The 17153-nt window shown below is 55.6% G+C and overlaps 1 protein-coding gene and 1 non-coding gene across 3 annotated transcripts in view; one reads left to right on the forward strand and one right to left on the reverse strand.

Moving 5' to 3' along the window:
- MPPED1 (metallophosphoesterase domain containing 1) overlaps positions 1–17153 on the forward strand; it is an 82609-nt gene that overhangs the window by 49741 nt on the left and 15715 nt on the right. For both annotated transcript variants that reach the window (XM_024992820.2, XM_024992821.2), the window contains exon 4: positions 3725–3950. In XM_024992820.2, coding sequence (XP_024848588.1) covers positions 3725–3950 — 226 coding nt within the window. The remainder of the gene's footprint in view (positions 1–3724; positions 3951–17153) is intronic.
- On the reverse strand, positions 12221–12293 carry TRNAC-GCA (transfer RNA cysteine (anticodon GCA)). The gene has a single exon. It is a non-coding gene; the product is annotated as a tRNA-Cys (tRNA).

A 17153-nucleotide genomic window follows, 5' to 3' on the forward strand; every position in this document is an offset into this window, starting at 1 on the left:
ACCCAAGCCATGTGCAGCCCCCATGATGGCTCGAGGCTGGCTCCGCATTCCAGAGTTACTCTAGACCATGTGCCATCCCCAAAAGTCTGCTCACGTGACTCTCCCAGACATCCGCAAGTGTTTAAACACAGAACTGTCAAAGACGCACTAAAAATGCAATCAGAGATCGTTAACGCTGTCTCTTTATTCCAGTCCCCTCTGCTGTTTTCTGCGAGCCGGGGATGTGCGGGTGGGGGAGCCGTAAGGGGGTATTTGTCTGATTGCCGCTGCATTCAGACACACTAAAACTCCACCGGGCTCCATACGCTGCTCCGGGAACAACATAGATTATGGAGAAGCTTGCATGTATCTTGTTGAATTTAACAGATTATGCAGTTGGAAGGCAGTGTTTTCTGTTAAATGAGATGGGGAAGTGTTAGCGAGAAAGAATTGTAACCTTTTGGAGGAAGATTAATCTTGGAAGCGCAAGTAGTGGATTTTGTTCGCATCCCTCTCTGCCCTGAGCCCCGCACACACTTGCTGCTGTGTGCATGCCACGTGTGGGTGTGTGTCTATTTGGACATAGATGGCCAGTGAAAAGTTAAAACGATATGGTCATCTTCCAGTGCTCTGCTGATGAATACCTGATGGGTCTTTTTCACCACCCACAAAGCCATGGCCTGCAAAATGCCAAGATCTCAAGTGAGCTGGCTGAGAAGAAAGGAAGCATTTTGGAAAGACGGGCTGAATGTTACCACACAGAACACAAATGCCTAACAATGCTCACCAGTTCTGAAAAGCCGGGAGGTTTCCATGAGAACTTGCTGCTTCTCCCAGACCTGAGGCTGGGAGACCACCCCCTGGCCCACCCAGCGAGGCCCACCTGGCCCAGGAGCTGAGCAGACCCGCAGGTCCCCATGCCACTCTCCCCGAATGTCCTGTCTTTTGAGTCCCCACCTCACCCTGTGTGTCCTCCTAGAGGCTGGCTGGTGTGACTGCTATTCTGTGTGCCTGAAAAATAAGCCACGCCAGGACAGTTGGAGGAAAAATTTGGAGGAAAGGGAGGGATCCAGCTAGAGAGAGATCAGTTGGTATAAAGGAGGCAGAGCTATCTCAAGATGGGTGGATTGATTTATAAATGCCTCCATCTGTCCGTAATCCTCTCATCTTTGTCCACCCATCGGCTCACTCACCCACCCATCCCTCATCCACCCAGTGATCATCTCCCCCTGAGAAGCAGTGTAGCATGACGGTGCTGATTCAGGGTGACTTCGATGAGGCCGAGCTACAAAGACTAAATGTCCAGTACCCTCTGTGCTTGTGCATCACTTTATTATGGATTTGTGTAACCTTTCTGAGCCTCTGTTTTCCCAATTGTAAAATGGGGATAGTGGCTTAAGTGTCTTTGAAGGTTAAATAGCTGGTGAGTTGCTACATTCAGACAGATGTGCTTGGGGCTGGACCTCCAGCTCAGGAGGATGTGGGGCTGGGAGGTCTCTGTATTCACACACGGATGAGCCCCCTGCCTCCAGGCTGCACGGCACCCATGTTTTAGAGAGACCAGACGGTATTTGAAGGTGTCATGACGGCTTGTTGGGGCTCCTGCCCTCGCCTGGCTTTGTGTACAGGAGCTCGTTCTCCCCTGGGAGGGAAGAAGCCTCAGTCACCTCCTCTGATCCGAGGTGGGAGGAGCCGGAGAGAGCCGACCGTCTCCTGCCCACTCCCCAGTCCCTGGTAGTCGGGAGCTGCGGAAATAAATGAAACTGTACGGTTGGAGTTATTTGCTAATTTGCTTAAGCAACACCCCCAGTCTGAGACATGACATAAATACATTAGTCGGGGAGGCACTTGGGGTGGGACAGATGGGTGATGTGATAGAAACGCAGAGAACCAGCGCTGGAAGGCAGTTGTGGTGGCCGCTGCTCCAGCCGTGACTCCAGTGCAGCGAGGAGCTGGCCCGGTGGCCTTGAAAGAATCTGAGCTGCTGACCCGGAGGTGTGGGGTCAGCTGGACCAGCGCCTAGCATCACTTGCCCTACTCATCTGCTGTGGGACCTCAGCCCCCTGACGTGCGAACCTGGCTCCCCAGTTACGAGACCAGAGGTCACTGAACCTGCCTCGGGAGCACCCAGCCTGTTTCCAAGGGTGGCTGGCCTGACAGCAAGGTCCAGGAAGTGGCGGGTTTCTCTCTGTGATGCCCTCAGGCCCTCTCCCCTCCTCACCGGAAGCCCGAGCATCACTGGAGGTTGGGGGGAGGGGTCTCTGCACCGTGTCACCTGGGGTCCTGGTGGGGCCTTTGATTTCCCGATTTCTGCTGGGACCTGCTTGGGCTGGAAGTGGGTGAAGCCCACATATCTCCTGTCTGCCCCCGAAGCTCTCCTGCGAGGGGAACAAGCATACTGCTCAGCACCCCTGGGCCAGGCCTGGATGACAGATAGGAAGGTGGGTGAGGCAGGAGGCAGAGGGGCCTTACGGAGCTCAGAGCGTGGTCTTGTTGGCAGCCGAGGGGCAGAGGCCAGGTCTGTCCCCTTCTTGTCTCCAGGGACTGTGGCCAGGCCATAAGCCCCAGTGCCTTAAAATGAGTGCAGCGGGCCCAAGTGTCAGTGGTAGAGACAGGTTGGGACTGCGCCAAACTGACCTCTGCTTCTTGCCTGAAGGAGGCATAGGTACCTAGCACTTGCCTGGGCCAAGACTGTGAGATTTAAAATGGATCGATTTCTAGAAAACAGAAAGAATGACATTTTACTGAGAGTTTCTCTAATTTTTAACGTTGGTGACAAATTGAAATTTTAAAAAGACAAGAAAGTTTTTTTTTCGCCAAACAATATGTCAGTGGGCAGGGCTGGCCTGCGGGCTTCTAGTTGCAAACTCTGGCCCAGGGAAGCCGACTCTGTTTTGAACCTCAAAAGCCTTTTTGTGTTTCCATTCATTGGCTTGCCTGATCCCAGAACAGTCTTGTGAGGTAGACATTTTTCTTCCCATATCATGGGTGAGGAAACAGAGGTCCGTTTAACAGAGGAGGTTAAGTCACATGGCTCGTTACTGTCTGAGCCCCAGCTGTCAGCCCTTAGAGCCCCCATGCCTGTCACTGGACAACCTCCCTGAGTTGACAAACACCAGAGAAGAGAGAATGCTATTTTTCTCCAACCTGTAGAGAAGTCTGGGGACTTCCTAGCAGTCCAGTGGTTAAGACTCTGCCTTCCGGTTCAATCCCTGGTCTGAGAACTAAGATCCCACATGCTGTGCAGTTTGGCCCAAAAAAAGAGATGTCTTTTTTTTGAGGGGGAGTGGGGTGACTGTGAGGCAGTGATGAACAGACCAAGTGTCAGGAGAACCACTCACTGTGTAGCCCCCCGGTGAAGGGGCCTGAGACGGGCAGGCAGGGACCTGGGAGCAGGGTCTCCTTCCCGGGAGGAATTGGCCCGGACAGAAGAACCGGAGACAGAGAAGTCCTGAGAATGAGGCAGGGCCCCTGCAGCTCAGAGGCCCAGCAGGAAGCTGCCCAGCCCCCTCCCGCTGGTCTGGGGGAGCTTCAGTCGGCCGCCCAGCAGAAATGGGGGCAGGGAGACCTCAGGGTTGGTGATCAGAGGGCACCTGTCTGGAGGGAGGGTCACCTCTGCCAGGGCTCCCAGGGGCTCTTGCCTGCCCCCCTTCCCCCAACTGCCCTGTGGCCTCCGGAAGCCAACAGCAGTGCCCCCTGTGTGTGTGTGTGTGTGTGTGTGTGTGTGTGTGTGTTGGCTCTGCAGGCAGCCTGCCCTACGAGTACAAGATCGTGATCGCTGGCAACCACGAGCTGACCTTCGACCAGGAGTTCATGGCCGACCTCATCAAGCAGGACTTCTACTACTTCCCGTCCGTGTCGAAGCTGAAGCCTGAGAACTACGAGAATGTGCAGTCGCTGCTGACCAACTGCATCTACCTGCAGGACTCGGAGGTCACCGTGCGGGGCTTCCGGATCTACGGCTCCCCGTGGTGAGTGTGAGGACGCCATCCTGACCGCTGGTGATGGTGAAGCTATGTGAGAGTAGGGGGGATGGTGGAGCTGAGACTGAGGGCTCAGAGGGAGGTGGTGCTGGGAGAAACCATGGAGAGACTTGGGGCCAGCTGTCCCCTCACGCCGCGTGACCCTGGGCAGGTCACTGCCACTCTCTGAGCCTTGGTTTCCCCATATCTGACAGATAATTAGATATGCTATACTGGCTCACATTTAAACAGGAACTATTATTACCTTCATTTTCCAAGTGAGGAAACAGGGGCACAGAGAGGGTGAGGGTCTTGCTGAAAGTCACACAGCTAGGAATGGGCAGAGCTGAGATTAAACCCAGGCAGGTGGTTCCAGAATCCCTGCTTTTAACCATCATCCTATACGCCAGGATCTCCCTATTGTCTGTCCCTCTGACACATGGAAGATGCTTGGGTGGAGGTAATGACTGATTAGCCAGACTGAGATGAGGCAGTCAGAATTTCCATGGAGGACCAAAGGCCTGGTTTACTGTCCTGGGGACAGCAGTTGTTTAAATCACCAGCATGCATCAAGACTTTGTTCCCTGTTGGAGACACAGAGCAATCAGGCCTTATCCTTAGGTTCACCTGGATGAGTGGGCATCAGGGTGAGAACAGGTCATGACTGGTCTCTGTGATGGTCAGTGTGTCCATAGTAACTCAAGTGATGGTGATGGTGGTGATGATAGTGATGGTGAAGATAATGATGATGGTGATGATGGTGATGGTGGTCATGGTGATAATGGCAGTGATGGTGAAGGTGATGGTGGTGGTGATGATGGTGATAATGGTGGTGGTGGTGAAGGTAATGATGATGGTGGTGATGATGGCGATGGTGATGATGGTGGTGATGATGGTGATGGTGGTGATGGTGGTGGTGAAGGTGATGGTGGTGATAGTGCTGGTGAAGGTGATGGTGGTGGTGGTGATGGTGGTAGTGAAGGTGGTGGTGGTGATGGTGATAATGGTGGTGGTGGTGAAGGTAATGATGATGGTGGTGATGATGGTGATGGTGGTGGTAGTGATAGTGAAGGTGGTGGTGAAGGTGATGATGGCGATGGTGGTGATGATGGTGCTGGTGCTGGTGAAGGTGGTGGTGATGGTGATGGTGGTGATGGTGAAGGTGGTGGTGAAGGTGGTGGTGATGGTGGTGGTGGTGGTGAAGGTGATGGTGGTGGTAGTGATAGTGAAGGTGGTGGTGAAAGTGATGATGGTGGTGATGATGGTGCTGGTGCTGGTGCTGGTGTTGGTGAAGGTGGTGGTGATGGTGTTGGTGAAGGTGTTGGTGATAATGGAGGTGGTGGTGATGGCGCTGGTGCTGGTGAAGGTCATGGTGATGATGGAGGTGGTGGTGATGGTGAACGTGATGGTGGTGATGATGGTGATGATGGTGATGGTGCTGGTGAAGGTGATGGTGAAGGTGATGATGGTGGTGGCGATGGTGGTGATGATGGTGCTGGTGCTGATGATGGTGAAGGTGATGGTGGTGATAGTGGTAGTGATAATGGAGGTGGTGGTGATGGTGCTGGTGAAGGTGATGGTGGTGGTGATGATGGTGATGGTGACGGTGGTGATGATGGTGATGGTGCTGGTGCTGGTGAAGGTGATGGTGGTGGTGGTGGTGATGATGGAGGTGGTGGTGATGGTGAACGTGATGGTGATGATGGTGGTGGTGGTGGTGATGATGGTGGTGGTGATGGTGGTGATGGTGATGGTGGTGATGATGGTGATGGTGCTGGTGCTGGTGAAGGTGATGGTGGTGGTGATGATGGTGATGGTGACGGTGGTGATTATGGTGATGGTGCTGGTGCTGGTGAAGGTGATGGTGGTGGTGGTGGTGATGATGGAGGTGGTGGTGATGGTGAACATGATGGTGGTGATGATGATGGTGATGGTGATGGTGAAGGTGAAGATGGTGATGGTCCCGGTGAAGGTGATGGTGATGGTGGTGATGATGGTGGTGGTGATGGTGAAGGTGATGGTGATGGTCCTGGTGATGGTGCTGGTGCTGGTGAAGGTGATGGTGATGGTCCTGGTGAAGGTGATGGTGGTGGTGCTGGTGAAGGTGATGGTGATGGTGTGGTGGTGGTGGTGATGATGGAGGTGGTGGTGATGGTGAATGTGATGGTGGTGATGATGGTGGTGGTGGTAGTGATGGTGGTGGTGATGGTGGTGGTGAAGGTGATGGTGGTGGTGGTGGTGATGGTGAAGGTGATTGTGATGATGGCAGTGGTGGTGATGGTGAAGGTGATGGCAGTGATAGTGATGGTCCTGGTGAAGGTGATGGTTATGGTGAAGGTGATGATGGTGATGGCGATGGTGCTGGTGCTGGTGCTGGTGAAGGTGCTGGTGATGGTGATGGTGGTGGTGATAATGGCAGTGGGGGTGATGGTGAAGGTGATGGTTATGGTGAAGGTGATGGTGGTGATGATGATGGTGTTAAGATTACAATAATGGTGATGATGACAACAAACCATCCCTGGGCGATTACAGTCAGCTGGGCCCTGGGCTTAAGTCTTCATAAGAACTGTCTCTAATACTTGACCCCTGTGAGGACTCCTTTATTGTCCCTGTTCTACAGGTGGACAGACTGACTGGCCCTTGGAGGCCCAGCTGGCAGTGGCCACAAGATGCCAAGTACTGGCAGGGGGAGGAGGATACAAGGAAGGAGAGACCTCAGGGGCTTGAAAGAGTGGCTTGATCATGGAAGGGTCCCTGGAGGGGATGGTGTGACCAGAGCCACATAGGAGGAGAGGGGCATTCCCAGGCATGGAGGGTGACAGGGCCTGAGGCTGTGCAATCAGCCAGAGCAGCACACTTAGGGAGCTGATGGGCGATCCAGGGGACACGGGGTCTGTCCGGGTGCAGAGTCTTCAGGGAGAGCAGCTGCCAACTGAGAGTAGCCAGGAAGCCTGGGCTGCCCCCACTGATGCAGCAGGTGACCCCTGCTGCCTGGATGCTGCGGGTGGGTTTAGGACATGGTCCCACCCTGCCAAGGCTCCCTCAAGGGGCAGGGGTGAGATGCCGGGCTGTCCTTGAGCCCCTAGAGGTGCCTGCGTTCACCTCCCCAGTCCTCATCATGTACAGGGTCTCCACAAACCCTCCTGGGAGCCTATGGGATCCCAGACAAGGTCTGGTATGGCACTCAGGTGTGATGAGCTCGGGGCCAAGGCTGGGAGACGAGGTGGCCGAGTCAGGCCGTGAGAGCTCAGACCAGAAGGGGAGGTGTGTTTAGGCTAAAAAGCAGAAGGAGGTGGTTGTCGGAGGAGGAACTGGGGTAAATGGAGGCCTGGAGGTGATGGGAGGACCGGAGTGTGAGGTGCAGGTGGGGAGGCGGGGAGATGAGGGTCAAGGGTCCGGAGGGTCAGGTGTCAGCCCGGGGACTCTGGGCTGGATCTCTTTGCCCAGTGGTCTCCCACAGCCTGTCTTCTCTGCACACTCACATACCCATACACAAACACACAACATTTTTTTTTTTAAACTTGTATTCCTTAGAAGTTAACAGCATGGCTTTGGGACCAAACTGCCTGGGCTCAACTCTTGGCCTCACTTCCTATGGGCTGTGTGACCCTGGGCGAGTCGCTTAACCTCTCCTTGCCTCTGCAAAATGGGAATAACGGGCACCTCCCATGGAGAGTGGTTGTAAAGCTGTCAGGAGGGTTCAGCTGAGCCGAGTGGCTGCACCAAGCTTTCCATGGACAGAGAGACCATTCTTGTTCTTTGCTGTGTGGAGCCGCTCCCCCCTTCCCCTCCTGCCCCCTCCCCAGAGCCCAGCGTGTGGGATGGAGCACGGCAGGGCCAGGGGGCAGCAGGCGTCACTCAGTGTCCTTCCTGTCCCACCCAGAGCAGTTCGATGCAGCCCCACAGCTGGGCTCCAAAGAACCCCTTTAACAGCCAGCTCCCCAGGCTCCTGGCCAGGCTGCCAGGCCAGCCCTGTGGCCTCTCTGCCAGCTCGAGGCTACGTGCTAGAGCTGCTGAGGCCTGGATGAGGCTGCTGTCGCCTTGCTGGGGTCCGGCTGCAGCATGCTCCAGCTGCCCCTGGTCTCTGCTTTGCCTTTTGTGACCCCAGAACCAGCAGCTGTGGACCTCAAGTTGCAGGTCCCCTGGAGCCTGAAAGGGGTGAGCATCTTCTCCTTGACCCTTACCTTTCTTCCTAGCTGGGTGCACACCTCCCTCCACCCCATGCCTTGGCGGGCCCAGCCCCAGGCTGCGGGAGTGGGAGGGGCTGCAGGACAGAGAAGGGACCTCGCGCAGGGCTTGGTGAGATCCAGGAGGGCTCCCTGTGGGAGGGGGTATTTGAAGGAGGCATGGTGTTTCTGTAGTGGCATCACTGACTCAATGGACATGAGTTTGAGTAACTCTGGGAGTTGGTGATGGACAGGGAGGCCTGGCGTGCTGCAGTCCACGGGGTCACAGAGAGTCAGACACGACTGAGCAACTGAACGGAACTGAATTGGTGTTTCTGTGGGCTGAGGAGGTGGGAAGGAGCCACTGTTACGTGCTGGGCCCTGTCAGACTCTTCTTGGGCTGCTGTTGGTTCATAGCCCTTGACACAGACAGAGGGCTAAAGGGCATCTCATCTGCATTCCAAGACGCAGGCCAGGAGCTGGCATTCCATGCAGCAACCCCAGGTTCCCTTGGGCCCTGTCTGGGGCTGGGAGCAGGAGAGATGTGGGCTCCTGTGCTGGGGAAGTCTCCCTGAGTTTCTTTGCGTGAACCAGTTGTTTGCATCTGCTTTCCGGCATCATGGAGTTAATCCTGACTTCCTGCTGCCGCCTTACCCCCCTGGGACTTGCGTGCCTGGGAAGGCGGGCCCCTGCCACCATGCCCGCTGGCATCTCAGCTACAGTCGTGGTTGGGCAGTGGAGTGGTGAGCGAAGGGCTGTTCAAACTGCGGCTTATCACCACTTCTTCGCTGTGTGACTCTGGGCAAGTACCTTAGCCTCTCTGGTCCATCTGTCTAGGAAAATGATCCTAACTCCCTTATAGGGAGGCTGTGAGGTCTGTGCGGACCCGTCCAGATGGAGGCTATGCCCAGAGTGAGGCCTTGAAGGTTGATTGTGTTTATTACTGCTGCGGTGGAGACCAGGACAGAGGGAGCTGTGTTCCTGCTAGTACTTCAGCAGCCCCCAGGGGAGGGCCAGGCTTGCAATCACTTCATTTAATGCAAGGGCAGGTAGAGGCCCAGGTGAGGATGCAGCTTGCCCAGGCCCCCGGTGGGTGGTTCTCCTGACTCTCTGTCTGCTCCATGTTGGAGGCCCCTTTATGAAGACCTACTGTGCGCCAGGCATGGAACAACATGCTCTTCGTGTGTTCCTGGGTTCTCTGAACAGCCTCAGGACGCACCTCACACCTGCCTTGTTGGCCCGTGCGAACACTGAGATCTGGGGATCAGAGTGACGTTCTCATGATCAGTTCATTCATTGATCAGGTGATTGCCCTGGGGGTGTGCCATGAGCCAGGCACACACAGCTCCTGCAGTCACAGGCTTTTCATGCTCGTGGGAGGCATGTCAACCACCAACTCCTTGATTCAACAAAAATCGCGAGGAGCTCTAGGGGCTGGGGTTGGGGAAGGCTCCCCACGGGAGAGCCATAGGTACAGGCAGCTCTGTACCTATGTGGCAGGGTGTGGCAGGCAGAGGGAACAGCCCTGGTGAGGGCCAGACAGAGGGCCGTGGGCACACGGGGGTGGAGTGTGGCTTCCAGGGTCTCGGAGAGAGCAGACGCCAGAGGCTGGGCCGTCGGGTGGGCTGGCGGCTGCCGTGGTGGGTGGTGGCCTCCCCCTGGGCTCCCGGTACTCTCTGCCTGTAGCCAGTGTCCTGAGCCCCTGGGGACCTGGCACGTTACATCCAAGGCCTGGAAGGGACACTCGTGTGCTCGTGTGTGCTGGGCTGGTGCTTAGTCACGCTTGTACCTTGGGCCCAGACACACAGGGCCATCCCCACTGTCCCGACTCTCACTCCTCGTCTGACCTCAGCATGTCGCGTCTCTGAGCCTCTGTCTCCCTTCTGAGCGAGGGGGCCATAGCATCTTCTCTGTGCCGCCCTGGGTGAAGCGCACGGTGGAGGGGCAGTGAGCAGTCCCCAGAGGGGGTTCCCGGCCAGAGAGCCTCGTGGCCTGGCGGCTGACTCTGCCTGATTCGAGGGCAGGGGGTCTGTGTGCCGCCCCCTCCAACTGTCTGTCGAGGGAGAGGCAGGGTGAGCTCGCCCCCAGTGCCAGCCACCTGGGCACAGGCCGCTTGGAGGGGGCAGACAGCAAAGCTGATGGTGATTATTATTAAATTCAGATGTTCCGGGTTTTCCTTTTCTTTTTCCTGTGCCCTTAACATATTGACTACCATGTGGAAGACAGGTGACTTTAGCAGCATCATAACACCAGCAGGCAGGGATCAGGGATCAAATAAACTGGTAGCCCTGAGTAGCCTAATATCGATGGCATCTGGGGTGTGTGGGCAAAGCTGCCTGGGGCTGAGGGGCAGACCTAGTCTGTGTTGTCCGAGGAGGCAGATCAGGGACAAGAGGCAGTCTCATCAGTGTGGGAAATCTATCCCACAGGTGGGAGCCCAGAGGAGAGGCAGTGTGGCTTTGCTGAGTGGTGAGCTGCCTGCTACAAGGGGCATGCAAGCAGAGATACACTGTGGTTGGGCCTGGTGTCCTCCCAACCTCTCCCCTTCCTAGAGGGCCACCATTTCTCTGCCTGAGGCTGATGTAGGTGGAGGGATGTAGGTGGAGGGATGCACCCTGTAGGTGGAGGGATGCACCAGCCAGCTCTCGGGGAGGTCCTTTTGGTGCTGGACTTGGGAGGTCAGGAGTGGGACCGGGCTGGCCTTGATATTGAGAACTCACCGAAGTCAGCCGGGAGGAGGAAGCAGACAGAAAACTCACAGTTATCACGACTGGCCTTTCCTTTAAGGACGACCAACCGGAGATGCTCTGCTTGGGAGACCAGTGGGTCAGACCTGAGCAGTTCCACTTCTTGTCCGACGCACACTTGGAGGCCCACAGTGGCCGTCGGGTGCCTGGCCCCCTGCGGGGGAGAGGGCCCAAGAATGGATCCAGCCTGGCTCTTCCCCCCACGACAGGGCACCATTAGCAACCCCACTTTGCAGGATGGTCAGAGGCAGAGAGAGAAAAATGTTTTAATCTGAGTATGCCCTCTGCAATATTTTAAATGTCAAAAATGGAAGTGTTTTTGCTCAGTCATGTCTGACTCTTTGAGACTCTGTGGACTGTAGCACACCTGGCTCCTCTGTCTGTGGGATTTCCCAGGCAAGGATACTGGAGTGGGTAGCCATGCCCTTCTCCAGGGGATCTTCCAGACCCAGGAAACGAACCCAGGTCTCCTGCATTGCAGGCAGGTTCTTTACCATCTGAGCCACCAAAATGTACTTACACTAAAAAAAAAAAAAACTATATATTGTTTGCCTGAAATTCAATTTAATGGGGAGATCGTCTGGCCACCCTAATCCTGAGATAGCTGGGTTCTGCTTGCTTTTTGAATGTTGTAAAAATGGGCTCATGTGCTGTACCATGCCTGCTTTTTTGAGTCAATGTTATATTTTTAAGATTCCTCCAGGCCATCACGTGCAGCTGTGCTTGGGTCTTTTTTCCTTGCTGTGTAGGATTTCACCGTATGAATATTTCATGACTTATTTATCCATTCTACAAATAGGCCCATTATAAATAATATTACTGTGAACATCCTACATGTATCTTGGTGCACAGAGAGAGATACTCTTGAATGAGGATGCCCCCCCAACACACACCTAGGAATGGGGTGGTCAGGAGAGCCTCCGCATAGCTCTTCAGTGGAGGCCAAGAGGCACAGTCACTTGTCCCGCCCCTCTGCAAGCACTTTGTGCGACTTGTAAGTTGTGCCCATCTGGCGGCTGGGTTGGTATCACTATGTGGTCTTCACTTGCGTTCCCTTGATGACCTGTGAGGCTGAGAATCTTGGCCACTTAGCTTCCTTCTTTTGTGATGGGCTCAGGTCTTCTGCCCGTTTAAAAACCCCATGGACCATGGCCTGCCAGGCTCCTCTGCCCATGGGATTCTCCAGGCAAGAATGCAGGAGTGGGCTGCCACGACCAGAAGGTCTTCATTTTGGTGCAAAGTGAAGTCGCTCAGTCGTGTCTGACTCTTTGCGACCCCACGGACTGTAACGTAGCAGGCTCCTCCGTCCATAGAATTTTCCAGGCAAGAGTGCTGGAGTGGGTGGCCATTTCCTTCCCAGGGGATCTTCCCGACCCAGGGATCGAACCTGGGCCTCCTGCATTGCAGGCAGACGCTCTACCATCTGAGCCACCTGGGGAGCAGCCTAAGCAGTCACAGGTCTGTGTTTTTCTTTGTGGCTAGCGCTTTCTGTGTCCTATTTAAGAAAGCCCTCCCTTGAAGTCATCAATGTGTTTCCACATCATCTGAGATCTTCACGGTTTAGCCTTTTCTGTTTAGGTGTTAGCTCCACTGGCCGTGATCGCGCTGATGGCGTGAGGTAGGGATCCCATTTGGGGATTTTCCGCGTGGCCTGGCACGCATATGGAGTTCGTCCTTCCCGGCTGCTCCATGTTGCCCTTCTCACCCGACAGGCGGGGAGCTGTGTCCGGGCTGTCTCCAGCCCCTTCAGTCCACTTGGCTCCAGGACCACACTGTCTTAATTACCCTGGCAACCGATTTCTTTCAAGTCTCTTTTCCTGACCAGAATAATTGAAGCTCCAGGAAAGCAGGGACCTGTCTTCCGGGGGGCAGGACGGGGTGGTGTCATATCACCACATCCTCCGTCCAGCCCAGTATGGGAGGGATGAAGGTCTCCCAGGGAGCCACAGGCTTGTGTGGCCACCCTCCCAGGGCACCGTGACTTTCTAGAAGTCATGTCTGGTCTCCTCAGATGCAGACTGGGCATTGGGCACTGAGCCTTGGCCCAGAGCAGCTGAGAGGAAGGGAGCGGGAACCAAGCGCAGAAGAAGAGGAAGAGCTCAGCTGTTACAAAATCCTAAGTGTTAGAAAAAAAAAATTCCGTATACATACCGTATTCATTTATGGGTTTTGGATGCATTTTTTGTTCTCATTTAACTGAAAACGGCCTTGATTTTTTTTTTTTTAAGGAGTGAGAGAGGGAGTGAAGTTGGCACGCAGCTAGTCCATCTGGTCTAATTACGTCTGGTATTTTGAAAGAAGGCATCTACACCAGCTGAGACAGGAAACTTTGAGAAGTGGCGGCCGGGCCACTGCTGGGCGTCTGGGCTGGGATCCTGCTCGGTGGCTTGGAGGCCTGGCTGCCTGCGGGCAGGGCAGGGCCTGGGGGCAGCTGAAGGCTGAGGGTCCAGCGCTCTGTAAACCGCCAGCATGAGCGGTGACCTCGGGTCAGGTCTTGGCTTCTGGGAAATGACAGCGGGCAGTCCCCTTGTGCAGGGGTGTTCTTAGGAGTCAGGTCTTTGGCGTAAGATGCTTGGCACACACAGGAGTCCCACCCACCCCCAAACCTTTCCAGCTACGGCCTCGACTGCCCAGAATGGGGGCTGGGGGAGGTTGTCTACCTACAGCCTGTGTGGTCCTGGGCGAGGTGGTGGTGGACTCCAGTCTGAGCTCCCGCTTCTCTGTGTGCACGGAGCAGGCCCGGTACAGGGTGGGGTGGGCAGACAGGAACTCAGCTGCCAGGGAATTTAAAGCCTGTGCCCCGAAGCTGCTGATGAGACAATAACATAGTTACTGTTCATACCACTGAGTTGACCAGAGGCTCTATACCTGTAGCTGCTCCAGCGGCTCAAGCCTTTACCACCAGGAGGAGGTCTGACCCTTGTCCCCATTATATAGCTGAGAAGACTGAGGCCCACGAGGTGAAGTGACTGGCTGAAGGTCCCACAGTAACTGAGAGTCCCACTGGGCCTGCCCAGAACTGAGGACAGAGAGGTCGCTAAAATAAAATGCTTTCTAAAAGACTTGATGAAATACATCTTTTAGAGAAAAAAGAATAGAGGATGAAATTATGAGCTCCTAACTTTTCCCATGCTTCTCAGCACCTCTTACCAACATGTGGTCAGTCCTGGGAAGGCTGGGTCAGTGGGGCAGGATCCTGGGTGGGGCTGGGACCTGAGGCAGCCCGCACTGACCCTGCGGGCCAGAGGCCGGTGGGCGACCACAGTGAGGCCAGCGTGGACTGCTGCGCCCCTGGCTGGGCTCCTGACCCTTGGTCCTCCTGGCTCGGAGTGAGGAGTGGCTGGGTCTGGGACTCGACTCCAATCACCTACAACCCTTTGCTCTTTTGCTATTAAGAAAATCTTTTAAATCTTAAAAAAAATACTGATTTTTCAGGCTCTGCAGTAATTCTCCAAGCTGTTTGGGGTGTTGTAATTTGAGGTTGCCTGCTTTTGTTCTGGCTTCCCAGGCAGCTCAGCTGTTAAGAATCCACCTGCAATGCAGAAGATGTGGGTTCGATCCTTGGGTTGGGAAGATCCCCTGGAGGAGGGCATGGCAACCCACTCCAGTATTCTTGCCGGGAGAATCCCATGGACAGAGGAGCCTGGTTGGGCTACAGTCCACGGGGTCACAAAGAGTCGGACACGACTGGGCAACTGAGCGAACGAGCACGCTTATGTTCTGCAAGGCTGTATCAGGGGGTCCTGGGAAGCCTGACTTGGGGGTGCCCGCAGAGAGGATGTCTGCAACAGCCTGTGGGTGCACATAGCCAGGGACTGCTTTCCAGTCCTTTCCTGGCCTAGAGTTTTGGTGGCCTGCAGGTTCACCACCTGCGGAAGCCTGGGTCGGGGGTCCAGGGGAAGCATCCTCTCCCTGGTGGGGGCATCTGCTTTTCCCAGAAGCCTTCTCAGGGCCAGCTTTGCGGTCACAGCACGGCCGTGAAGACCCACATTCCCGGCTTCAGAGGCTGGAGGTCCTGGGGCATTTAAGCCATGCTTGTTACACTCCACCCTGCGTTTCTAGACTGTTTCAGCATGGGCCGTGGGCGTGGTCTGTTGAGACAAGAGAGGCCAAGGCTCTTAGTCCCCTTCGGTACCTGCAACCCTCATTCCGCAGACTTCCCAAGAGCTGCTCCACAGTTCCCTCACTCTGCCAGGCACTCCCCACAGGACAAGGCAGGACTGTTCTTATCCCTGTTTTGGGGGGGAGGGTGAGGCCAGGCGTGGGGGAGGCAAGTGACAGGTCCAGGATCTCAGCCATAGGCAGGACCTGGACTTGGGTGACTCCGGGGGTCGCCAGCCCTGACCTGCTTCATCAGCTGTGGTTTCCCAGCCTGTCCCCTGGCACATCCTTCCTGTAGCCCCTGTTAGGCTGCTGAACCAGTCGGGGCTGGCCTTCGGGGTCCCAGGTTCCTGGCCCCGTCAGTGGTGCTTCAGAGCCCTGTCCCAGGGCCCTGCCCGGGTGCCCCGAGTGAGGCCCCTGGAGCTGCTGGTTGGAGCATCGCAGAATCTTGGTTCATCCCTCTTTCCCCTGCCTGGAGCCCAAATCAAATTTGGAACAGCCCATGTCTGTTCAAGGGAAGCTGGGAAGCCTGCCTCTCAGGCTGACCACAAGCCCCACCTGAGCTGTGGTGCCCCGAGTGCCCCCTTGGCCAGTCCTGTGATGGCAACATGACAGACTTGGGAGGGTCCCCCAGGGACGAGCAGTGTCCTCCACCAGCGATCAGTTCCCTCTCCTTCCTCCGCCGGAACTTACACTTGTCATATACACCACTGGCGGTTGATGAGTTTTTTTAGAATAATTTTTATGTATTTGGCTGTGCTGGGTATTTGTTGCTGCGTGGGCTTTTCTCTGGTTGCAGAGAGCAGGGTGCACGGACTCTGGGGTGCACGGATCAGTAGTTGTGGCATGTGGCTTGTGAGCTCTAGAGCACAGGCTCAGTAGCTGTGATGCAGGGGCTTGGTTGCTCTGGGGCATGTGGGGTCTTCCTGGCTCAGGGATTAAACCTGTGTCTCCTGCGTTGACAGGCAGAGTCTTTGCCACCAGGGAGGTCCTGATCGACAAGTTTGGCTGGAGGAAGAAATTCCTCACCTTCTGACCCCACGCTGTGCTGCCTCTGGGTGCATGCACACACATGCACACACTAACACACACACACAGGACCCCCACACTGCACAGGCAGCACGCACGCACACCACACAACACATACACACGTACATGTACACACACAGGGCCCCCACACCACACATGCAGTACACACGCACACACACATGTACACACATACACAGCCGTACACACACACAGGGGCCTCACACCACACCTGCAGTACAGACACACACATGTACCCATTGTCTGTCTCTCCCATATGCTTCCTCTCACACATGTGCACACATGTATGTACCCATACACACACACACAGAGGTCCCCACACCACACGTGCAGTACAGACACTCACATGCACTCACATGCACACTCTCTCCCTCTCCCATACGCTTTCTCTCGCACACGTGCATTCCGTCTTCTCACACATGCACTCCTGCACACAGATACTCTCTTCTCTCACACACGGGACTCTCTTCTGCTCTGCCTTGACTGTCCTTATCTTTCCTGATTTCACACTGTTTTCTTTATAGAAGGGCCCCTCAACACACACACACACGCACACTCTTCTACACGAGATTAATGTTTGAACGAGTCGTCTGCCTTCTTCCCGCCGCCGAGTCCCAGCCAGACAGAAGATGAATGACTCTGAGTGTGGAAGGGTGGGGAAAATTAATTAGCAATGACAAAGGACCCCATTTTGGGTTCACTCACCTCGCTGCTGACTTGCCATAAATGGGCGTCAGGCGCGGAGTGTGACTGACAGGCCCGCTCCCGCTGGCCCCACCGCAGGGTGGGTGGCAGTGTCTCCCCCAGGCCCCCTCAACTCGCCAGCCTGGGAGATGCAGAGAAGGAGCCAGGCATGCCTGTCTCCCTCAGAGCCGGGACCTCCCCGGGAGACCGGGAAACCTGTGGATTGAGGAGTCAGCTGGAACTGGCTCGGGAGACCCGGGCATGTCACCCCCTCTGAGCCTCGGTTTCCCCTTGCTGCAGATGGAGCACAGACTCGCTGGGGTGCCGAGAGGGTCCCAGGACACACGTGGGCCAGTGACAGGCGTCATCCTCACCTGAGAGGCAGGGGGCCGTGGCCGGCTCCCTGTAAGTGGCCCCAGAAAACCAGGCCTTTGGGGGACAGGGTGCTGGGGCAGGAAGGGTAGACG

Source organism: Bos taurus, chromosome 5 (genome assembly GCF_002263795.3).
Source record: "Bos taurus isolate L1 Dominette 01449 registration number 42190680 breed Hereford chromosome 5, ARS-UCD2.0, whole genome shotgun sequence".
Classification (NCBI taxonomy): domain Eukaryota; kingdom Metazoa; phylum Chordata; class Mammalia; order Artiodactyla; family Bovidae; genus Bos; species Bos taurus.